This window comes from Galeopterus variegatus, unplaced genomic scaffold (genome assembly GCF_000696425.1).
Source record: "Galeopterus variegatus unplaced genomic scaffold, G_variegatus-3.0.2 Scaffold3307, whole genome shotgun sequence".
Lineage (NCBI taxonomy): Eukaryota > Metazoa > Chordata > Mammalia > Dermoptera > Cynocephalidae > Galeopterus > Galeopterus variegatus.
In genome coordinates this window covers 202,658-228,030 of record NW_007729418.1, presented here as the reverse complement: position 1 = coordinate 228,030, position 25,373 = coordinate 202,658, and the positions used below count along the sequence as shown (strand labels likewise).

The 25,373-nt window shown below is 33.9% G+C and overlaps 1 protein-coding gene across 1 annotated transcript in view; it reads right to left on the bottom strand.

The window, feature by feature from the left end:
• Positions 1 to 278: 278 nt before the first annotated feature.
• Positions 279 to 25,373, bottom strand: part of MAP3K1 (mitogen-activated protein kinase kinase kinase 1, E3 ubiquitin protein ligase) — a 75,603-nt gene continuing 50,508 nt past the window's right edge. The window contains exons 4-20 of the mRNA XM_008584598.1: positions 24,973 to 25,173; positions 24,466 to 24,582; positions 23,954 to 24,102; positions 17,934 to 18,055; positions 17,240 to 17,321; positions 16,940 to 17,123; positions 14,655 to 14,933; positions 12,717 to 12,838; positions 11,013 to 11,104; positions 10,622 to 10,811; positions 9,056 to 10,322; positions 8,530 to 8,682; positions 7,654 to 7,816; positions 6,389 to 6,520; positions 5,354 to 5,496; positions 4,515 to 4,646; positions 279 to 2,945 (exon numbers count right to left, since the gene is read on the bottom strand). Coding sequence (XP_008582820.1) covers positions 2,796 to 2,945; positions 4,515 to 4,646; positions 5,354 to 5,496; positions 6,389 to 6,520; positions 7,654 to 7,816; positions 8,530 to 8,682; positions 9,056 to 10,322; positions 10,622 to 10,811; positions 11,013 to 11,104; positions 12,717 to 12,838; positions 14,655 to 14,933; positions 16,940 to 17,123; positions 17,240 to 17,321; positions 17,934 to 18,055; positions 23,954 to 24,102; positions 24,466 to 24,582; positions 24,973 to 25,173 — 3,678 coding nt within the window. The 3' untranslated portion in view covers positions 279 to 2,795. The remainder of the gene's footprint in view (positions 2,946 to 4,514; positions 4,647 to 5,353; positions 5,497 to 6,388; positions 6,521 to 7,653; positions 7,817 to 8,529; positions 8,683 to 9,055; positions 10,323 to 10,621; positions 10,812 to 11,012; positions 11,105 to 12,716; positions 12,839 to 14,654; positions 14,934 to 16,939; positions 17,124 to 17,239; positions 17,322 to 17,933; positions 18,056 to 23,953; positions 24,103 to 24,465; positions 24,583 to 24,972; positions 25,174 to 25,373) is intronic.

The following is a 25,373-nucleotide window of genomic DNA, read 5'->3' as shown; positions in this document are numbered from 1 at the left end:
GGGGCGGCCCCAACAACCTATAAACTTAAAAAAAAAAAAAAAAACATTAAGGCAAGAAAGAACTAGTGAACGATTCTGGATTGAATGAGACTGAAAAAGCATGACAACTATGAGCAACACATGATCATGGTTTGGCTCCTCTTGCTATAAAGAACATAATTAAGCAGCTGGTAAAATCTGACTGTGGATTTTAGGTGAATGGTATTTAGGAGTTCTTTGTGGTATCCTTGCAACTTTTTAAAGTATTAAATTATTTCAAAATACATAAAAATAACAACTTTTCTTCAAAAACTTTTATTTACTATAAAGACAAAACACCAAAATAGGTACAAATACTATAAAATTGGTTCAATGGGGTAAAAATTTTAATTAAAATATCTCCATATATTTAAAATAACAAAGGATACATTTAAGCCAAATTTTCTTAACCCAGAGATTTTTTTTTTTTGTAACATTTGCTTAAACAGTAAGGTGCTAATAGAAGTTAGCCCTTAAGCCCTGGAAGTCTTAGGAATCATAGTCACACAGCAAATATAATTTCATTGTGAAAGTGAACTTTGGTAGAAGAAAAATCTATAGGACACCTGAGGTAGTAGAAACTGGAATAAACAGCAGTAGACGTTATTTACAACTTGAGTACCAAATAACATTAAGAACACAAAAATAATTACACAATACAATTTTCAGTCCAGCTTTGATCCAAAGAAAATAAGAATATTACATCACATTTGCATTGAAAACAAAACAAAACAAAACAAAAAACAAAACACCACAATTACCAGCAAGCTGAGGGAACTGCAAACAAACTCAAACACAATGGATTTTGACATCTGGAGACAGTTTGAGTTTGAAATGTGGTGGGCATGGTGATCTACAAAGTAATACTGATTAGCTGAGGTTCCTCAGTTTATACAGTTTACATTTCTGTCAGACACAGTATTAATCTGACCAATGATCTTCCAGTACATAAAATGGCAAGAGTGCATCCTTTAAAGCTTGCACATGAGAGACTTGGAAACAATCTTATTAGAATTGTGAAAATTCTAAGTAGTCAAATAAAAAAAAAAACAAAAAACAAAACAAAAGAAAGTCAAGTACAACATTTAGAGCTACCAAACTTCACATTTCTGTACTATTTTTAACTCTTCAAATATTGCCAATCTTCCAAAACAAAGGAATGTAAAATTTCACTAAGAAACACATTCACATAAAAAAAACTGCCTTTTAAAAATGATAAGCAATATATATCCCTGTAAACTTATCTTGTAACTTATTTTACTTCCAATTTGTGTTGTACATTTTAAATGTACTCTATATAGCTTATTTAGTTTATCCTGAGTCTTTGAGAATAACCAATTCTATTTCACACTGGCTTCTGAAGAGTTAAAACTTAACATCTCAAAGTTGTATTTAATAGTTATTCAGTACTTGATTTAAAAGACTCACTAAAAAAGGATAAAAGAGCTGCCATTTTCCTTCAGTATTCCATGCATCTGAATTCAAATCCAGACTAAAACTATTAGATAACTGTGTAAAACCCAAGGAATTAGTGTGTAAATGAAATTCAATTTCACCTTTATATCCGAACATGTTTTCCATGTTGAAGTCAAATTTATTGTTTAAAAACAACATTACTGATTGGTAGTTGAGTAATTAAGTTAAATTAAGTTAATTTTTCTTTAATTATCTATCAGCCAGCCTACCTTAAAGAGATGATGCATGGTAGAAGGAAAATAGCAGTTATGTGTTATCAGTGGTGATGATGAATGATGAATTGTTACATATAAAGTAAGACTTAAATGGTGTGAAGTTTCCTACAGTTTGACTAAAGAAACCAAAACATTTTAAAAAGTCAAATTTCAAGGTACTCTTGATCTTGGTTGTGAGATGCATCACAGAGCACAGCTGAATTTCGGTTAATTTGTGTTTAACTTGCACAATAAGAGCAGTGACTGACTCAATGTAGGTGGTACTTTATTATATTCCACTTTAAAAAACAAATCTGTATTTAAAAAACTCTTGCAATAGCAAGGTATGTAACAAACTCAAGTTGACACCTAATTCTATTTTTTTTTGTCTGGTTTGAAAAGATCACCTTTCCCTGAATATTCAACAAAAATGAAGGTGAAATGAAAATACAGAACCATAATTTCTAAAAACGAAATGAATGGGCCAACAGTAAAATGCACAATGAACCACAATTGCCCAGGCATTTAAAAAAATAAAGGTCAATTGTGGGTCATAAAGAAGTTACCAACTTTTAAAAATATATGAATTTACTGCTACTCATAGCATACTTTGACCTAAAAGAGGCAGATACTGATTTTAACAGCCAGTGACAAAAAAAAAAAAAAAAAAAAAAAAAAAAAAAAAAATCAAACGGAATTGCAGAACCTCCTGCTTGTGATCACTATATGAAATGGAGGAATAATTGAAACATTAAAATACATCCTGAGCCCCTCAGCTGCTAATATTGCTGAAAAAGTGCTCCAAAAAAATAAAATTATGCATCTGTTATTAGTCATGCAAACTTCATTGCTCTCCTGTTCACCTAGGGCCAGTTCTTTGAAAGGCACGGTTTACAGTTTCTGCACAAATTGTGGACCTTTGCATACTATGCTTAGGTACAGATCATGATTTGTCAATCACATACTTAGGTAAGGGTTCCCCACTGGCCTCATTCATAGCTGTTCAGTGGCATGAAGACCAGCAGATTATCAACGTGGTTCCCCACAAAAGTTTTTTTTTTTCTTATTGAGCATCCTGTCTCTATTATAGTTTATTTGTATAATTGGCTACCATGTAGTACGGAAGACTGGATGCTTCAGTAGCTCTCTTGATGGAGGTCTGTCCTGAGGTTGAAGTTCTAAACAACGAAGAGCCACGTCTCGTAAACCGGGAGACAGATGTGAAGGGATTGATGGAGCAGTAGTTGCACTAGCAATCTGTAGGAGAAAAAGCCAGAGTGTTGACGCTTTCCACAATTGGAACTTTTGTTACAGAAGTATATGTACATATATTTCATAACCTCTAAACATGCATCGAGAACACAGAGGAACTGAAACACAAGAGGAATTCAAACTGAAAATGCTATAGAACAATTCTCTTTAAAGTCTTCCTATAAAGCAGAATGCAATGAAATCTGTTAAAATATGGACTGTGCCAATTTGAAGCTCATTTCCATGTGTTACCAAATTTGGTTTCACCAAAACTCTTAAAATAATATCAAACTTTCAAATTGATACTAGCCATGAGCATTTATTGAGCAACTTCTGTACAAGACTCTGTGGAAGGAACGACAATGAATCAGACATGAATAGACCTCAAGGAGACTCAGAGATTTAAAAAGGAGGTAAGATAGGAACACAAATAACTGTGAGACCGACAAAGAAAGAGTCAGACACAATTACACACTGAAGTGCTATGAGTCTGGGTAAGGAGCAAACGGGCTGTGCGAAGGAATGCCCAAGCAGGAGGAGTGCTGCATGTGGGCCTCAATGAGACTCAGAATTTGAACCACATAGAGAAGGGACATGGAAGGGATGGAAGAACAGAGAATACAGCGATAATACCAAACAGGCATCGTTAGAGAGGTGACTGAGGAAGTTACACAAGTGTGGGGAGGACCAGAGGAGGTTATGGCAGGTGAGAGGTGACTGTGTGGGCTAAGTGCTTGACCAAGGCCCAGAGGTGATTTTGTTCATCTTCATCATAATCCAATGAAGTAGGTGTTATTACTGCACCCATTTTACAAATGAGAAACCAGAGAGGGTAGACACAAAAAGTAATTTTCCTACGGTCCCATGGCCATTAAGGGGTAGAGCCAGTGTTTGAAACCAGGACCATATGTCTCTAAAGCCCATCCTTTTAACCATCACATGTCTACTCAAAAGCTAAAAGTCTCAACCTTACACTATCCTATAGTGGAAATGGAGAGAATGGATTTGAGAATTACAAAAAGGTAGAACAGAATTTGGCAAACGACTTGGGTGTGAATTTTTTAAATACAGAAAACATTAGATTTTTTTTTTTAATTTCTAAATTTAAAAAGAAAAAAATAGCTCAGCTGGTTAGAGCACGGTGTTGTAACCCAAGGTCAAAGGTTCAGATCCCCATACCAGCCAGCTGCCAAAAAAAAAAGTGAAAAATTTTTGAATTGTGTAAAACACATGAAGAGCTTCAAGTTTTCAAAGTGATAGATGTTTACACACACACACACACACACACACACACACACACACACACACACACACACACACATCCCTTAGAAGCAACAATGCGGTATTTGCTACTTCAACAACTGAAGCGACTTTACAGAGCATAGATACCTTGTATAATCAGAATTGACTATACATGCCACTAACACTGAAAACGCCATATAAATTCCTGAATATACATATATACATATATATTTCAAGGAAGATATCCTTCTAGTTAGATTGATAGTTAGGGAGAACCTGTGAGAATTTGCCTCCTGCCAATTTTAGCAGAAGTAATTTTTATCTCATGATTACCTTAAATATCAAAGCGAGATGATTAGAGTGTTTTTCTGCATTCCATGGTGGTTTCGCACAAGCCATTTCTATAATAGCACAGCCAACACTCCATACATCACAGCTCCTACCATACTGCTGACCTCTTAATACCTAAAATAAAGCAGAGTTCATTTGGAAATATAGACTCACTTAAAAAAGAGAAAGCCATTTTGTAGTTATGAATTCTAGTTTTTTTTACTTAAGAGCAAAACAATGGTACAAAGAGCAATTATATGGACTACCTGATATCTCATTTATTTTATTAGCAAGTTTAATCTTCCATGTGGCACAAAAATATTTTGAATTGTGAGGTTCTGAATAAGAGCCACATAACAAAATTTCAAAGCAGCCCCACTGCTCTTAGTAAACCATGGGGCAAGAGGACAACAAATAATCACTACATATGAACATGAAGAGCTATGAACACATCAGAAGAGGCTGAGTGCAGAAGAGCAATGCTTCAACTTCTTCCACTACTGGTAAGTCCTGCTCCTGTGTGCTCATCTCCCTTCAGAATAGAGGTAATAATTTTTTAAAAATTCCTATTATGTGCACTTTGGGTTTACCACAAAACTACTATCAATTATCCAACAATTCTTTGTTAGATATAGCCTTTAAGCCAATATATTAAAACCTACCTTTTCAAATTTTGTCAAGACAAAGATGGGAATAAGAGTCTGATATGAAGGATATTAGTAAAATCTTATTTTGGGGGCCATGAACTTATAATTGGTAAGCACATACTGGATACTTTGGTGTAATGCAGTCACGCAGAACTCCAAATATTTTCTTTCATCACACTCAAAGCTGTTTCTCACCTCGGGTGCCATAAACGCAATTGTTCCCAATAACTGTCCCTGAAACTCTCCTGCACCAGTTCCTTTGGATGCCAACCTGGCTGCAGCTCCAAAATCCGCAATTCTCAGTCTTTGACCTGTGCTGTCAATTAGCAAATTGGCACCTGTCAACAAACACAGCAAATGACTTTATATATTAAAAACAAAAGTAAGGACAGAAAAACCAGTAAAATACTAATAATGAAATGGGACAATGACAAAAGAAAGAAGTGAACTGAATGTCAGAAGTTCAGAGAAAGCTACTCTCTTCTCCTGTCACTTCATATAATTGCTAAAGGCACACAAGTCTGTCTACTGTAAACAGAATCTAAAGCCTCAAGGAAAGTCTGAAAAATAAAGTATTAAGGCATAAAGGAGATAAAGGTAGAAATTAAGTGAAACTCTAAAAAAATAAGTGTTGAAAACCTTTAATATAATGATTTCCAACAAAATCTTTATCTAAAATTCAAATTTTAGTTTAATTTACATTTTAAGACAGTTTTGTTGAAACATACTAACCAATTCAAGATCAATACTAGATCAATTCAAACTATATACTGTAATTTCATCACAGCTTAATAAAAAAATTGTTATAAAATTTCAATACATTATGTCAAATGCTAGCTAAAGAGATTCATGACAGAAAAACAACACTACTCTTAATAAAAATAAACTGAACTGCAAAAGATTTGAAAGAATTTTTCTTTAAAGAAGTTTTATGATATCCCAATTATTCTAAATAAAACCAGGAACAAGAACTTTTTGGGAGTCAGTACCTTATGAGGCCAATCAGGAGACCTGGAATCTATATGTTCTGCCATCAACTAGCAGTAAAACTAGAAAAGTCACAGCCTCTCTTGTTAAATATACTTTTGTATAAAACGAGGAAGGCTCCTTTCAGTTCTAATATTCTAGTGATTTGAGTTACTCAGGAGAAACAATCCCACAGTTAGAAACTTAGGTTAGAAATTATCAACAAAGATCCAAGTTTTAAAATTACATTTATTTAATTCCTACCTTTGACATCTCTGTGAATGATCTGATTTTCATGGAGATATGAAAGGCCACGGAGTAATTGTTCAGTGTAGTTAATAACTACTGATTCCTTAAAGGCTCCATATTTACTCAGCAAATGAGCCACAGATCCTCCTATAAGACAAATACAAAATAGTAATAAGTATCATAAACTTAAGCCAGAATTAAAATTGCTCATTATACTTCGTTTATTAACCTTCTGTTTATTAAACTACATGAACTCACATTCACATTTGAAATGTTAAATTTACACCCTGTATCAGAAGTGGAACTGATTTAAAAACTAACACATTCCTGCATCATCTCAAAAATCTATCAATTAGGAGATATTTTCACAGAACCCTCATGGAATTAGTTTACCGGAGGACCAACATTTCAGAAAGCTTTAAAATAATTTTGGATGGAAATATTTCCAAAATGTACAATTTACTTCTCTGTCTTCTTGGCCAAAATATACAAAATGCTTTTATTAATGACTTCAGGAAACAACGCTAACATGTTATTTAGCAGAAGGTAAAGAGAGTGGGAGAGGGAGACAGAAGTCCCAGAGTTAGGGTCGTATCTTATGGTTTACTAGCTCTGACCTGCGACAAGTCCCAAACTCAGTGGGCCTCATTTATGTGTTTAAAACAACCTATCTACTCTGTCCATCCTTATGAAGACCAACAACAGATAATGTACTTAAAAAGAGATTGGTACATAAAGATGCACTCTTAAAACACACACAAATTTAAGATGTTAAACCAAATAATCTATTCATCGTGTCTCATGTCATTTATTTTATTGTATACACTGTATAACATGAAAGTCTCTCTGTTTGAGTATATGGGAAGGTTCACCTTTGCGCTTCATGGCTAGTATATCCGTAACAAGTTTTTCAAGTTCATATTTTAATTTTGTTCTTATATTGTTATGTTAAAACTCCTCCTAAATCTGTCCAGTTAATGATGGCCAACTGGAAAAATATGGATCTCATACATAAAATTATTATTCTTCTAAAACATCACTACACAATCATTTAAAAACACACTGGAAAAATTTAAAAGGTAGAGGTGATACATATTTTATTTATATCTAAATGAAAAGATAAAGTATTTGCAGTTCATACCAGTATGTTAGGGGTGATTTGCTTTTAGCAACTCAAACTATTTAATAAAAATAAGTGTTCATTAAACTGTTTTTCCTAAATTTAATATCAGAAAGTTAAACTCGTGTACCATTATTTGTTATTGAAAACATGAACATACCCGCCATCCACTCAATGAAGAGATTATAATTGCTCTTCTCACATGTGGCTCCCAACATCCTAATGATGTTGGGATGATTCAGATGGCTCATCATTCTTATCTCTTCTCTTAATGCTTCCACCACTTCTTCTTGCTCAGAAGATGTGTTTCTGACATATGTCACCTGTTTCAGATAAACATGTTCACAAAGTTTTCAATGCTGATGAGTTTCTATTTACAGTTTTCACTAACAATCTGATCTAAAACGGACAAAACCAAATCAGCTTATACGTTAATAGCAGATGGCATTTATGCTCATGGTTGCAGTGTACTTTATAGAAAAACCAAGTCAGATTCTTTTAGACAATAAGAATCTAGCTGAAAGATCAGTAAAATATCAGAAAAATGACAAAAAATTGTGATAGAGCCAATATTTCAACCGTCTAATGATGGAGTAAAAATGAGAAAAGCCCAATTTTGAGAGAAGAATAAACATGATTTAAAAATGAAAGCTTTATTATTTTCATGTCCTGATAAACAACTCATTACAAAAAGTAAACCACAGAAACCCCATGATGGCGTTGCACCAATACACTGCTAAAGGAGTATGAAACCATGCCTCTCCTAAGTATAAAAAGCAAAATTAAACAAACCAAAAAAAACTTCTATAAGGTTCATCTCGATATTGCTATCTTACAGTCATCATGCTTCACCTTTTAATAGAATTCACGATGTTTCTGGTTCTTTGGCAATATCTACTTTGAAATTTAGGTTTCTCTAAGCTTCAAGAACTAAAGTACATACACATATGAACATATCCTTTATTCTTTTTACTTGCTCATGCTTCATTTTACAATTTAAATCATTTCATTTATATGCTCACTAGATGATATTTACCTGTTTAACAGCCATTAAAGTTCCAGTTCCCACATCTTGAGCCTGATAACAAGAAGAAAATGCTCCAAGGCCTATCTGCTGACCTTTTAGCCATTCAGTGTCTTCTCTGTAAGGTTGTTTTGCTTTGGTATGTCCTGGTAGAGTCTCTGGTGTCTACATATTAAATGAAAGCAATCTTTTTACTGTTAAGTTGAAAGAGTAAGATTTTGTGAAATTGGCCTGGCAAAATATTACTCTTGTTCAGTATGGCTTCCCAAACCACCTATACACTTGACTTCTGAATGGATAGTGTTGGTGACCAATGTCAAATGCAGAAGTGATCACCATTATAGAATCAACCAGAAACACCTTGAAATAGGCAAGGAGTATTGCTGTTTAAATGATACAAACATTATTATTGCATAATTAATAATTCTATGTGAAAAACTTGCTTGTAATGATTAACTCATATTAAAAGCAGCATTTCTAAGTTAATTTTAGCGCAGTCTAAGGAAACTCTCTAACCTCTTAAAGACCCTATACTTACGTCCTGTTGAATAATGATGATATCTTCTCCATTTTCAACCTGTAGTTGAGGAACTATGGGGAGGGCATCCTGAGACGCTGACATTGCCATGGCAATTGCTAAAGCTTCTTCTTCTTCAGCTTCCATCTTTTCTTTGCACTTTTGATTATGATTCACATCATCTTTGTAGGTATCATCATTTTCAGCCTTTTCAGGAGAGAGGACAGCAACTTCTGACTTAAAAGTTACTGTTGTGTCACTTGAAGGCATGGATGCTTCAAGAAGGTCCTCAATACTGGAGTTGAGCTCTGTATTGACATCTAACCTGCATTTCTCCTCTACTGGGGTGAACACTGTCTCATCGCTGGGTATAACAGCATTACTACTATTGCTGCTGCTGCCAAAGCTGTCATCACATTTGGATGTACTGTTCAGGTCAAGTGTCATGCTACTTTTTGAGGCATCTTCCTGTTTACTTGTGTTACCTGGGGTAGGTCGAGATGGCTTTGGCCTGTGTATATTACTCGAGGGCAGGGGTCTTGACTGAGTAAAGATTGGGGAAAGTTTATCTGAGTCTTTGTTTTCAGAGCAGGTTCTCTGGAATTGTAGAGAAAACTTGCGCTGTGTTTGAGGAGATGCAGAAGGTATTTTGCAGGGAATGAATCCCTGAGGTCTATGCTTAGAGACATCTGTTACAGTGCCAGCTGGTACAGATGGGGCAGAGGACGAAGGGGTTGACGAGGCTGGGAACATTAACTGGGAATGAGGAGATAAAGGAGAGGAGTTCAAACACTGACTGTGGGGTCTGCCTTTTGTTTGAATCATTGGCTTTGGTTGCTCCATTGTTGCTGAACTAGGAAGTCCTACTGAAATGCTGGCCAGTCGGTCAGAAATGTCCTCTGAACTGGCACTCAATTTTGTAGCACATAATCCTTTTCCAGTTTTCTCTAAATGGACTGTGCGCTCTGTGGTTTCTAGATAGCTGTTAGGGACAGATGCCTGCAAAAAGCTGTCCTGTTGACCATCTGAAGTGTCTTCTATGCCCAGCTGGATGGCCTCAACAATTTCCACCTCATCTGCAATAGCCATCAGACGACGACGCATCCTGGTGAAGTGAGTGGAACTGGAAACACTCAGCATTTCTAACAGTTTTGAAAACACATGTGGTACTGCAGTAACCATTCTTGCAGAACTCAAATATATCCTTCGGGAGAGTTTACCAACCATTGAGTGGGAATTGTCAATGGACTGCAAAGCGAAGGCTAAGAGGGACAGCAGCTTCTTATACCTGGGGGGGAAAATGCATTCTATTATTAGACAAGTTCAAATTACTGATAAATATATGTAAATAAAAAAATAGTACTAATTTATAGCTTGTACACTTCCGAAAGCATTTTGGTATAAGAATCTATAAATTTTTAATTGAACAGCCTAGACTTCAGGTTTTTATGTCAATCAAATAGTAAGGTATTAGTAACCTATGTGTGCTCTGTAATTTGTTAGTCTTCCATAAATCTAAAATGTTCATTCTTGGGGAAGGTGTGAGATAGGAAGAGTAAAGCAATATATTTTTAGAAAAAAAATTACCTGATTTCAACAGGCTCAGTATGTGAAACATCAGTACTGACAATATGAGGATAAAATTCAGCAGGAAATTCCAACAATAGTCTATCTACAAGACAAAGGCGGCCCAGGAGTTCTTGCCAGTTGTTTGATTCAGTTTGGTTTCCAAGAATACAATTTAAGACATAATCAACACCACCAATACCAATGGATCCTATAAAAAGAAAATTAATACTCTGAATTATATTAAAGAATTTCTTTCTTAAATGAACATTTCTAACCTTAGCTGAGTGAATCGATTTACAAAATTACTTCAAAATCCTTTAACTGCCACATGAGAGATTAATGAGATTGGATAGGCTGCTAAGGAAAATGATAAAACATGCCATATTAATTTTAAGTAAAAAGTTATTACCAGCTTTTAATATTTCTCTACCAACTGCCAACTCTCCTGCTTGGCCTTTACACAATTCCAGTAGTGTTGATATGGACAGCTGACTTGTGCGGCTAAAAATGAAAAAAAGCAACATCAATCCTGGATCTTGAATAAAATATACATTAATATAGTAGTAATTTAATTCCTTCTGAGAAAGTGGGACAATAATGTTTTTAGGAGTGTTTACTTTTCCACTACTAAAATCACATTAACAATGCCACTAGATAATGATATTCATTACTAGGTCTAATTTCATAAATTTAACCTATTCTCTGTGTTAATCACAGAATCTTCAGTACTGGTTCTTAGCAAGAATTGATTTAAATATCAACCAGATAAAAGGTTTATTTTCGTTATTATATCTTGTTAAAATAAAATAGAATGAAGACCCTAACATTTTGACTTCTGAACTTTCACTAAGATCTTCTTGAATTAAAAACACCACCTTCTCATCCCAAACCCTTATGTTCTCTTACATAGACAGAATGAGTTCCAAATATCTTAAAATCTCTTTACAGTATTTCTTATGGTTCAGTCAGTCAAGTGATCAGGTAAACAACCTAACTTCAGAATTTCAGGAAGTGGGCAACACAACAAATGCCATGAAAATATTAAAGTTCTCAGAAAAATACCTATTCTAACACTGAAAAATGACACAATTTTTCCTATGCGTTTTGCAAACTATTTGTTAATTTGCCAATGTTTTTCAGATATTTTGTTTTATCTAAGCAAAAAGAAAACTCAAATACTTACAGTCTATAGGCTTGTGCAGAGAAAACAATGGAGGCAAAAGATAGACTTTATGAGATGAGAAACTAATCATAGCTAGGTACTTCATTTTTGAAACCCCATGCAAACTAACTCATATGACTTGGGTAGGAAGACTGGATTGAAAGAGCTCTGAATGCATGAAAGCAGAAGCAAAACAAGGGAGATTCAACACTTCTTGCCAATCAAGATCTGCTGGGATGTAAAGAGCTGGGAACTGCCAAACAACTGTTTGCTGCAGCTATGCTTTTTAAGAGTAATCTTTTCCTCCCACTATATGGAAGGGGAAAAGCAAAGAGAATCATTAGTATGAAAAAAGCATGGCTTGTGCTCATTTTTATTATCACCATACTTTGCTCTCTACCTCATATTTTTCTCCCTACTTAGGGTTATTCTTGTTCCTTGTTAATTTTCAAGGATATTGCAGGAACATACAGAATAAAAAAAAATTTTAACAAAAGCTGTCATAATTAAATTACATTACACTGAAAACGATGAAATGGGTTTTTTATTTTTGATCTGGATAATAAGGCATAAGCAGGTATAATGATTTTAGTAGCTCCTATCCTGTGTATTTCATTCTCTAAAATGAGATTATACTTTATGGATATATATGTCACCTCTTGTTCTACTCAAATGGACTTCAGATTAAGAATTTTATTTAGGAGAATCAATCACAAAACACTAACGTGGAGATCCATATAGTTTGTTAGCCTGGCTTTTACTTGCTGTTAGTTCCTTTCCCTAGTCCTTAAGAGTTTTGAGTGCTACATTTTAATTTCAAATCTGACATTAGAAAACAATATTCAAAGACTCACTTAATAAATATGTATTAAATATTCACTAGGTGTGAGACTTGGTGCTAGGCACTTTTAATCCACAATGGTTTCAACTGGTTCATCAATAAGGCCTTACCTATTAGCATCTGCACACTTGACTAGAATGGTGTCTACAACTGGCCGGAGAAGTCTCTGAAGTTTGATTCTTTCTGCCAAACTGTGGCAAGGTGTATACACCAGCATGGCTCTCAAAGTTTTCTGGAGAGAAAAAAACTGAAGGTTAGTTTAACATTTTAAAAACATCAGAGACAATAGCCTGATATGAGACAATTTGAGCAATAAAATAAATAATAATAGAAATGCATTATAACCCATAGAATAAAATAAAAACGAATGAGTCTATAATGATACAAACAAATAACTGAATAAATAAATCTGGTCACTCCAGATGCTACATGAAAAAACAGGTCACAGTCAAATCTGGGAAATAACGCACCCTGCACTTTGATCTTATATGAGTAGATTCACAACATATGTTAGCTTACTAAAGGTTCCTAGGAGCATTTCAGTGAACAGACCTAGTTACTCCTGTATAATCCAGTGTTCACCAATCTTAACATCGAACTCTTTCTTCAGGGAACTTTTCACAATCCTGCCAAACTTCCACAGAATATGATTCAGGAAATGCTGCTGAAGTAACAGAAACCTCTGAAAGTTTCTAAAGGAACTGGGGAATAACCAAAGTGTTGTTTAAGAAATAATTAGCTACTATGTATTCAATGTCCTTACAAAGTACCAGGTATTATGGTTAAATGTTTCTATACAATCTCATTTCAAATTTAAGTCATAAGTATTTTCATTATTTTATAGGTGAGAAAACTAAAGTTTAAGAGAGGTTAAGTAACTTTCCTCAAGTTGCATTGCTAGCACACAGAAGAACCAGAATTTCAATCAAGGTCTCTATAATCCTGGCCATATATCCAAATTGCCTAGACTAGTCCCAGTTTAACCAGCACATTATTCAGGTATTCCACTTGGGATGATAAATTATGAGGTGACTCAATTCTGTCTCTGAACCCATGTTCATAACCATTATACATACTACTTCTCCAGAAGAATATTCATCAGGCATGGCTGTTAGAGGATGGATTAGAAAAACATTGAGAGGAAGCTTAGAGACTAATGAGTTTTAAAAACAAACTACATAAGAATTATTGTAAAGCAATGGACTTGAACTGGGGATGATTTTGACCCCAGGGGATATTTGGCAATAACTGAATACATTCATGATTGTCATGACTCAAGGGGCTGAAGGAGTGGGAGTGGGTTTGCCACTGGTATCTAATGAGTAGGGGCCAGAGATGCTGCTAAAAATCCCACAGTGTACAGAACAATAAATACCCTGGTGCCCTCTACTCTCTAACAAATAATTATTTGGCAATGTCAATAGTGCTGAGGTTGAGAAACCCTGTCCTAAAGAGATATATACTCAGAATGAAGAAAGTCAGATTAATCTCCAAAATTACCTCATCACTCTATCCCACTCATGAAAGACAACTTCTAACAGGTTAAACTGGAAAAACAACTCAGTGGTCTATGTCATGGAACTCTCTTCTGTGAAAGGGATCCAGAACTTCTACACAACAGTTTATTAAAAATCAAGCAAAACGTTTATGAAAAATAAATTCTCCTTAACATCTACTGATATCAAATTAAAAAAAAAAATCAAAGTAACTCTGATACCTTTGCTATCCCATAAAGCATTTTTAATTTGGCCATGTGTAAGATGCCTATTCAGGAAAATGTAAAGATATGAACAGCAAGACACTGCTACTTGAGGGGAAAAAAGTAAACGATACATAAGAAAACTTGAGCAGATTAAATAAGTAAAATTAGAATAAACAGAGTAAATGGAAAATTGCAATTTTCTCAGATTATAAAATAAAAATAAAATTTAGATTTTCCAAAATTATGTAAATATATTTATTGTATCTTAAAAACAGTACCTACAAACCATCAAATAAAACAAAAACAAAAAAACCCAATAATATGGTTATGGAATAAAGCTACTTACTAAAGCAGCAACGTACACTTTGTAGACAGGGTCAGCACAGAACATTGACAAAATGCTGCAGCACGCCTCTACCACGTCTCCTGAGATACTGGTTTGGGAAGACCCACTGGCAGCTCCAGCACTTGGGCTGCTTCCACTGCTGCCCCCAGAATTTCCAGTGCTCTCCCCGTTTGCCAACAGCAGGGCCCCACTAACATCGTGGGAAAGACGCCTAAGGGCCATCTCTCTTACATTCCAGTTTCTAGAAAATAAGCAGCCAACGAGTTCCATTCCAAACACCTATATCAAACAAACATAATGAATTCAATGTGAAGAAAAGCTAATGAATCCACAGTTATTTTGAGTTAAGCATGATTTTTTATTAAAAAAAAAAAAAAAAAAAAAAAAAAAAAAAAAAAAAAAAAAAAAAATTGGACACTTCTTAAATCTACACCATACTACACAATTTCATGTACATCTAGCCACTCGAAAATCATAAGGAGTTTCATACTCAAGTTTAATTGGTAATTACCAAAAGTCATTAACATTTATTAGCTCAAGTAAAATTACGAATAAACTCCATTAAGTAGTTAGATGAAATACATACATTTCTATGCCTGTACCACGTATGCTTATCAAAAAAAACCCCCAAAACTGCGAAGAACTTCAACTTTGCATTTATATTAAGGTAGTTTAGAGGGAAAAAACTGGAATAAGATTTTTTAAAAAAAGCCAAATCAAAAAAGGTACCAGAGGAGGTTTCAAAAGATAGAGTACTTCTCTTATAGACAACAGCAGTAAGTCAAAAGCATTTATTTGATTTTTGTCTTGTAAAAAAAAGTGAAAGAAAAATTAGACAAAACAGTTTGGACTATAATGAATGGATAATGATACACCTAGAATTAATGTGTGTGGTCTTAAAATCATCATTACCAGGCACCCAAAGCCACAGAGTCCCTAAAGAAAGGAAAGGGTAAATGGTCTTGACATTATGGGCCAATTAGCTAAAAGAAAGCTTAATACGTAAGATAATTTATCATGTGAAAAATTTCTAAATATTAGAGATGAATAAACTCAGTTTTGGAGAAAACAAATCATGACGTACTTATTTACATGTGTTGTGTTATAAAGCAATAGTAAAGGAGAATAAACCAACTAGAATACAGTGAACTTCTGGCACTGTTAAGTAACATACCACTGTCTAAGTTTTAAGTGTCTTACATGATATTCTTAATAAAAAACTAGGAATATGGAGCCTAGTCCAACCTAAAGCTTAAGCAAAACAAACTAGATCCCTGCTTGAAAAAATGGCATCTAATAGCTCAGAATCAACTTGAGAATTCTTTGAGGGCTCATAAAGGAGCAGGTGAGGACCTATGTTAAATACCATGAACGAACTAGAAAAAAGAATTAAGATGTGTTTATTAATTTTGCAGATTTTATTCGATTCATAATGGGTTGCTAACATGCTGAGAAAAGAGAATTCCAAAGTTGCAGAATTATAAGGGCCACAAAAAGAAAAAGGAAGCAAATACTAATATATACAAGGTTAATAAGTTAATGCATCTGCTCACCAATTTAATAATATTAACCAAAATTTAATAGATTATCAAAAATAATTGTTTTACTTCACTATTGTTTACTAGATGTCTGGATTTGGATTGTACATTTTTTAATAATAGACTAAGCATTCAACAACCAAGAAAATCATTATAAACCAACCAAACAACAAAATACCCTACTTACTGAGGATAAAATACCCTACTTACTGAGGATAAAAAAGCATTCAATCAGAAAAGAGGGTGAAGGATTGGAAACTGTCATTACAAATAAAAACGACTAATTCAAAGTAAATACCATGTGTTTTTCTTATTCATCCACTCAGCAATTACTAAGCACCCATTATATGTCATTAGGATACACGGAAAGGAGAAACTGAGTTTAAACAGCAGCAAATAAGAAACATGACAAAAAAGCTTGGCTGGAATGGGGGTTAAACATTGAAAAAAGTCAGCATTGAAGGGGTAGAGTTTCTATCCCTGGATAACCTTTTACATCTGTTAGTTCAGGAAGTGATTTTTCTAGATATGGGAAGTGAAAATAGAAAGAATTTTTGAAGTTTAAATCGTATAGTAAGTGGCATAGTATTAATACCAAAAGTAAAATTAAAATTTTCAGTGAAATAAGAGTCACAAGGGAGGCAAGCAAAAGTATTTTCTTAAATTATAAACAACTAGAGGAAAGGAATAAACACATTAATTGATCTATAAATGTTTCTTTGAGAGAAAGAACGAAGAACTACTTACCTGAATCCATGGCTCAGCTAAATCTTTATAAGCAGGAGGGATCTGCTGAGTTCCATAATGAGTAAGGTTGAAATTGCTCTCTTGATTCCTTCTTTGTGATGCAGCCAAAGGCTGCTGCTGTACGGTTTGCTGCTGTGCAACTCGCAGGGAAGAAGGGGAATCCACAGGGCTTGACAACTCGTGGCTAAAATGAAAAACAACAAAACTTGCTAAAAAAAAAATTGACAGATTTAAATCATACTTTGAGAACATTTTTATTTTTTATTAAACACATACAAATCATTAATTCAAAATTATTACCTGTAGAAATCATGGGATCTCCACTTAGACCTACAAAGGGGACATATTAAAGGTTCCCTATTTCTTCTACATTCTTCTGCCCCTGAAAAATTACAGAAAAAAATCTTACAAAAATGTAAATGCTTAACATTATTTATATGTCATAACTGTTCATAATGATTAGTATAGAATTTATAAGGAACTAAAAAAATATCTGATAGAATATTTATCTGAAAGCAGGCAAACACAGTAGGTTAAATTATTCCGATGCTTATACCTTTTGCAAACGCTATTTTATTAGTTACGATAACATGTATTTTGCTTACTATTTTTCAAAACATTCCGCCCCACTTGATTACCTGGCAAGGTCACTGCAAACCTTGCTTTGATGCCACCCTCTCCGTAATGCCCACCTGGGCCTTCTTCCACCTCTTTCCCACCATTTACACCTCGCAGGCTGGAACTGTTTCTAACTCTGTGCACTCCTTCCATTATTCACCACATGCCTCACACTACATTGCATTTCTTTGCTCACATAGCTCATCCCTTAACAGATCCTAAACTCCAATTTGTTCAAAACTTCACATAGGGCCTAGATCTACTTTTTTGCTTTTCTTATCAGTCTCCCCACAAGCCATGTTACAATCCCAAACTATACAGTTAGCTCACAGAGCAACCGTGTTGAGTAAGCAACAGGAAAGAAGGAGCCACGTACAAATTGACATGCAGTGGTGGTGCAGCTTGTTCCTGCAGCCGTCTTCACACACAGTCAGACTTTCTTCATCAAGCATGCCCAATAAGCAAATAGGACACATCTGCTCCTCTTCATCTTTTATGCTATAAGGAAGGGGAAGCAAAAGTATTAAGCACAAAAGAATATAAGACAGAATTAATGCCATATCCTAAAAACAATTTCTGCTTCTTTACTATATGAACACATTCATTAGAAAATCTTGTTTAAGAGCATCTTATGTAACTGTCTGAGAAATACTTATCAGATTCACACACCTGTGTATTTATAGCTTGCAGATGTGAGTTAACCTGTCCTTGCTATGAATACAATTCAAAATATAAACTGCAATCTTAGAAAGAACATTTGTATCCCTAAAATTCTGCTACTGTACCTTTTGACTAAACAAACTGCTTTCTAAGGTTTGACTATGTACAAACACACTACCACGGTACCAATTTCAAGATTTCTAGTACTGGAGGACCTTAAACTCATCTATTCCACATCCTAAATCTGAATGCCCATTTCAGACACTTTTGGTGGTAATATAAATGGGTCCAATTTTCCTAGAAACATATGTCACATTTTAAATGCACACAACCTTTCACACCTAGATGTCTAGGAACATACTACAAGGAAATAAAGAGAGAAATACATATATGTGTGAAAATGTTCACGGCAGTATTATTTAGTATAATGAAAACATCAAGACAACCAAATGAACATCAAAAAGTTAAAAAAAAAAATTATTGTGTACCCAGATACTATGTAGCCTTTATAAAGGAACAAAGAGATCCATAAATAATCACAAAGAAAAATGTCCACAATATACAGCAGGGTAAAAAAAAGCAGATAACATGACAGAATGCTAACATGTACAGAATGATTCCATTAATGGCAAAATATGGCAAAATTGCAACATATAATTGGCAATTACGTTGTACATATTTAAATATTCCCAATATACAAAGTGCTTTGAAAAATCGGTAAAAAAAATACTTTAGTAACTCAGAACAATGGACAAAGGATATACAAAGGCAATTGAAATAAAAAAAAAAATCAATAGCCAATGAAAAGGGAAGTACAAAATGCATATGAAATTAATAAAGCCATACCTTATTTTATTTATCTTATTATTTTTTGGATAGTCTAATTCACAAAAACTAAACAGATTGGTAACATCTAGCCCTGATAAAGGCATAGGAAAACAGGTTTGGTTCCCATACTCACTGGGAGTAAAAAACTAGCTTTTGGAGGGAAATTTTGTTAGTATTTCTTAAAATACTAAATGTATATATCCATGACCTAAAAATCCTATTTTCTAGGATGCTATCCTACAGAAATACTTTAAGAATGTAATAAAAAATTAGAAAACTCTGTTGCATTTAATAGGCAAACAAAAAACTAGAGATGTACTTAACGTCCACTAAATAGGGCAACGGCAAAATAAATTGTGGTGGATCAACATAATCTTATATAGCCAGCCATGAAAAGAAAGAAGTGTGTATTTTTGTACTGATTTGAGAAAATGTTCTTGATATATAAAGTAAAAATAAAGGCAAGTTGCAGACCAAAACATATGGTCTGACTTTATTTAAAAAACAGAAAAGATGAAAGCAGCATTGTGTGCACACACGCACACGAGCTTAAGTATAGAATGCAAAGAAGAGTTTTTATTTCCTTGCTTTATATAATTTTTAAAAGTTGTGATAAACTGTTAAGAGTAGTTATTGTGTAGCCAGGCTGGAGAGAGGGCTTTGTTTTCTATTTTATGCTCACAAATGTTTTTGTTTGAACCTTCACAATGTGATGAATAGCTTTAAAAATCAGAAACAGTATTTCCATTACAACGTAAAAACAAGGCTCTGGGATGTTAAATAAGTTGCCCCAAATCATAAAATCAGTTTGTGGCAGACCTATCATTAGACTTTTATTCGAGAAAATATGCTATAAGTTACCTACCACTACAAATTCCAGAGTCTCTGCTAAGCTCAGGCCTTCCCCTGGGCCCAATACTGCACTTTTACTATCTTAAGCTATAGTTCCTGTAAAACAGGTCTGAATGACTGACAGCAAAATAACCAGTTCCCCAAGTGCACAAAAAATTTTCCAAAAAGCTGAACAAACAGGTCAGCAAAGTCACAATGTGTGACTCCTGAGGTAAAGGCACACTTACTAGTCTCTCTCCCGATTTATCTGCCTCATCTCTTTTCATAATTACGGAGCTACTTGGAGTGAGGAAAAGCTGTCAAAATATGCATGAATTAATGACAATAGATTAAGAGCAACATTACAGAAATGGTTTGTAAAACAATCTGTAATAAAAATATTAATGGCAAAAATGATCCAAGGTCAACTAGCTTTTCAAATAATTACACCAAAATTAACTTATTCAAAAGAAGAAAATAAAGTTTCACAATTCCAATGAAACTGCAAGTGCAATTTATTACTTAAATGCTTTCCTGACTTAAAAAAAAACATTCTGGGGTATTTTCTGCCTGTCTTTTTTCCAAGTATGTATCTTATAAACGTTGTTCAGATCATTTATATATGTGTACTATTTCATATTCTTAAAAATTCTATCATAAAATTACAATTATTAAACTTCACATACAAACTTTTTTTCTTTTTTTGTCATGGTAAAATAAACATAAAATAACATAAAATTTACCACCTTGACCATTTTCAAGTGTACAGTTCAGTGGTATTAAATACATTCATGTTGTGCAACCATCACCTCCATCTAGTTTCAGAATTCCTTTCATCTTGTCAAACTGAAACCCTGTACCCATTAAATAATAACTCCCCATCCTCCACTCTTCCCATCTTCTGGCCACTCCCATTCTACTTTCTGTCTCTATGATTTTGATTAAGTACTTCATATAAGCGGAATCATACAGTATTTGTCTTTTTGTGACTGGTTTATTTCACTTAGCATAATGTCCTCAAGGTTCATCCATGTTGTAGCACATGTCAGAATATCCTTCCTTTTTAAGGCTGAATTATATTCCATTGTGGGTATATACCACATTTTGTTTATCCATTCATCCATAGATGGACATTTGGGTTGCTTCCACCATATACATAATTTTTATAGGCTGCATAATTTTCCACCACTGACTAGGCAGATCCTAACAATTGAAGTATCCTCTTATTGTTGGACATTTGAGCTCTTTCTGTATTTTTACATTTTAAGAAACCGTTATAAAAATCTTAGTGCCCACTTTGATATTTCAGATTATTTTCTTTGTAGCATAGTTTTTTTCAAAAGTAAAATTATGTAAGTATAGAGCAAGGAATAACAAACTATAAGGTGGACAAATCAGCCCGTGGCCTACTTTTGTAAATAAAGTTTTATTGAAACCATCATGCCCATTCATTTACATATTGTCTACAGCTACTCTGAGGCTACAAAGGCAGAGCTGAGTAATTGCAACAGAGACCCAATGGCCCACAAAGTATTTAAAATATAAAAGAAGTCACCTGTAATAACACCTCCTACTAGTAACCATTAAAATTTTTATTTCTTTCAATTGTTATGCACCTATGTTATTTTTATATATATAAAATTGGGTTCATTCATGCATGACATAGTGTCACAACCTTGATTTGGTTTTCACTTATCAAAATTTTCCAATGCCATTCAATGTTCTTCAAAAGCAAAATTTTAATGGCTGCATGAGACATTTAAAACATGGACATACTTTAACCATGCACCTGCTGTTGGATATTTGTTTCCAATTTTTTAGCATAATTCTGTAAGACACAGCTATATACGTAAGTCTTATGCATTTCTTAGATTAAATTTTTTTCCTCAAAAAGAAAAAACAAAAAAAACCCAAAAACATTAGTGGATCAATGAATACAAATATTTTAAAAAGCCACATTACTTTTTTCCAGAAAGGCTATACCACTTTACATAGTGAAGCACATCCTTACAAGAACCGAACTGTGTCATTACAGAAGATTCCACTAATTTTGTAAATAAATACTTGTATCTTTTTTTTTTAAGCAAGCATTTCTTTAGTTATTAGGTTGACTGAACAGTTTTCATGTTTGTTAGCCCCTTGGAATTCTTTTTCTGTAAATATTCTCTTCATGCCCTCTGTCCATTTATGTATTGGGATCTTAGGTTCCTGTTTGCAGTTTTATTTTTTTGGTAAAGGTTTCTTTATTATTTGTTGTAAGTGTTTTCAATTCGTTTGTTCTGTTTTTGACTGTTTCTAACAGACCATTTAAAATTTTATGTAATCAGAGTGCCAGATAAATTTCCTTTGTTTTCTTTTTTTGATTTTACTCTTTAGATATAAAAATATGTGATTACATGAGCAAAAACCTACCTACCTACATAGCATTATCTCAATATTACAAGATTATAACTTTTGTGGTTTCCTCTCATGGATATACCAATCCAAATAAATCAATAGAACTCTCAAATTATGCCCAACCCATATTTGGAAGGTGTCTTTTTTCATCTTAGTGAAACTTTCTATTTTAACTTTGGCTACCTAGTTTTATAAGCATTTGTTATTTTTTTCCAAAATAAAAAGCCACAGAAACGTCAATCAAAGGGGGAAGGGACCTAGAATAAGTGTACGTCACAAAACTTGGGAAATAAAGCCCAATTTTTTCATTTTGTTTAGAAGAGACAAGGAGTAACAGAAAGAGCCCTAAACTAGAAGTCAAGATACCCAGGTTCTGGTTATATCTTTGCTCAAATGAGCTGTGGGCCTTTTGGCTTAACTTACCACTGAGCCACATAAACTAAAAATCATTAATGTCCCAAACAACTCATAAAACTCTAGGATTCTAAAATCAATTCACTTAATTGAGATTAAGAAGATTCAAACACTTCCTTTTTCTACAGATGAAAAAACCTCTCTTCTTCACTGGGCCCTTGTCATGGTATCATTGCTTCCTCATTCTTCATGAGTTTTGAGGTAGTTACAATACCTAAAAGACTGATGAGATGAAGATGGACCTCTCTTCTTCACTGGGCCCTTGTCATGGTATCATTGCTACCTCATTCTTCATGAGTTTTGAGGTAGTTACAATACCTAAAAGACTGATGAGATGAAGATGGGAATTTAACCACTTAGACCAGTGCTTCTCAAACTGGGGTTCCTTGGGAACATACAGGAGGTGCTCTTGTAACAGAAGCAGCACTTCTTTCTGAAGTAATTTTAAAATCTCATTTTTACATTAAAACCAATAAAGCAATATCATGGAATAGAAAGAAAATTCACATGAATTATTATAATACTAGAGACTTGAAAAAAATTTCACATCATTTTGGGCTATATCTCATCCTTCAGGCTTATGAGTTCATTCTTAGCTGCAATTAGGCAATGGAAAAGTTTGAGAAGCACTGTAGATTTTAAGTAGTAACTGTGATTAACAGTTACTGTACCTCTAAATTACAAAAGACTGGTGCTTATGTTCTCATAGGTAAAATAACCTGTAATGAGGACTCCCTGAAAATATCTATGTAAGTAGTAGTGATGTTATACAACTTAAAATCTTATACTTGAAGATTTTTGTAAACCACTTTGCCTTGTATATAATTTATTCATAAAAGAACTACAGCCATTTCCTGCCATTACATAGTACCTAACCTTCATTATCTGTAAAAACAGTGATAAAACCTACCTAATGAGGCTGCTTTAAGAACAGAATGAGACAATGTATCAAGTGCTTGGCACAAAGTAATGATTGATAAACAGTAGCCATTTACTATTTTATATCTGCCACCTGAATTTTCTCATGAAATGGACATTTACTATATTACTGTGCCATTTTTCAAAACTAGTTTTTAGGACAAAATGTCCATGTCTACATACGTGGATGACCTTTAATATTCTTAACCTTTGATTTTAAACTTGAAAGCCAAGATTCAATAATTAAATCGTTTTAGAGCAACTTAACAAATACATATACAAAAAATTACCCCTAAAATTAAAAAGTAACACTGGATTAATGCTTTTAATTCCTTAGAAAGTACTAACCTGTTTTCTGAACTAGATGTAGAAGTACTAGATGATGACAATGTATGAGAATTTGACATGCGTGAAACAAACTTCTGGATGGTGTTACGAGATGGAGCTTTGATCCTTGAGCTACGCCTACTGTGATATTTCTGGAACAAACTCTCAACCTAACATTGGAAAAAGACAGTAACAATGATATTTGTGCCATAATTATACATATGAAGAGTTCTAGAGGTTGAATTATTTGTCTTTTATTTGCTAAGTTTTCATAAAGCTGACTAAGAGCTTCAAAAATAAGAACACTAAGCACAATGTTTTTATAGCAGTTCAGTTTACTGTTTTTTCAGTTTATAAGAAAAAACTTAGCCAATAGATCATAAGAGAACTATTTATATGCATCAAATAACTCTTATGTACCTTCACGCCTTCAAAATGATCACTATTTAAATTTAGTGCTCATGAAAAATTTTCAGGAATACACTATAAAAATTTGTTGACAATTTTACTCTAAAACATTTATAAAAAATTACCTCAAAATTCTTCAAAGTTTTTCTCCACAACATTGGATCTGAAGGTTCTAGTTGAAATACCCGGAGCATAACAAATAACAGATGAATACAAAATGTTCCACGTCCACAGCTGCAATTCTGAAAATTTAAAAGAAAATTCGTGAGTTAATAAATCTGTGTTCTATAAGGACTTCTAAGTTTATCACTCTTTTTGTATTTCCAAGTTCATTATACCAAAGTTTCTATTAAGAAAAGTCTACAGTTATATCCATGAACAATCCTTATTTTCAATCAATTTATTAAATAGATTAAATTTGTATTTAAGGTATATTAAGTCATGGTAAAAACCTCATAAATACATAAAGAATATATAAAAATAAAGAAAAATGTTTCTTAGTCCAAAATACACTTTAAATTCACTTTAGTTTACTAAAGGGAGTTAAGTGATCTACATTTAAGAACACTACAGTATATCAACTTGAGTTAGCATGAGATACTAATAAAATACAAAATGAGGAGAAATGTTACCTGAGGCCCAATAAACACGCGGTACTTGTTGTCCGGGCTGTCTCCCCCAATCAGGAAAGAATTGGGCCCTATCTGCTGCAGGAGGTACAGCCTGGCGCGCATCACCTTGTTCACGCGGCGGTTTGTCTCCTCGGGGCTGTATGGTGAGAAGCCATCTGGGGAAGGGGCTCTGCGGGGCGGTGTGACTCTGCCGCTCTGAAACTTCACGACATTGTTTTTTGTTACTTACGTTTCTCACTTCTCAGTAAGAAACCAGTATCCAAAAAAGGTCATACCAGATAGCCATTTGGCAGATTATATTCTGGAAAAAATGCCTCGATATATAAAATATAAAGGAACAAAGTTAGTTTTGTCTGACAGACTCATCTCAGGTGAACTTCTAAAACCTCAGTCATCCCTGT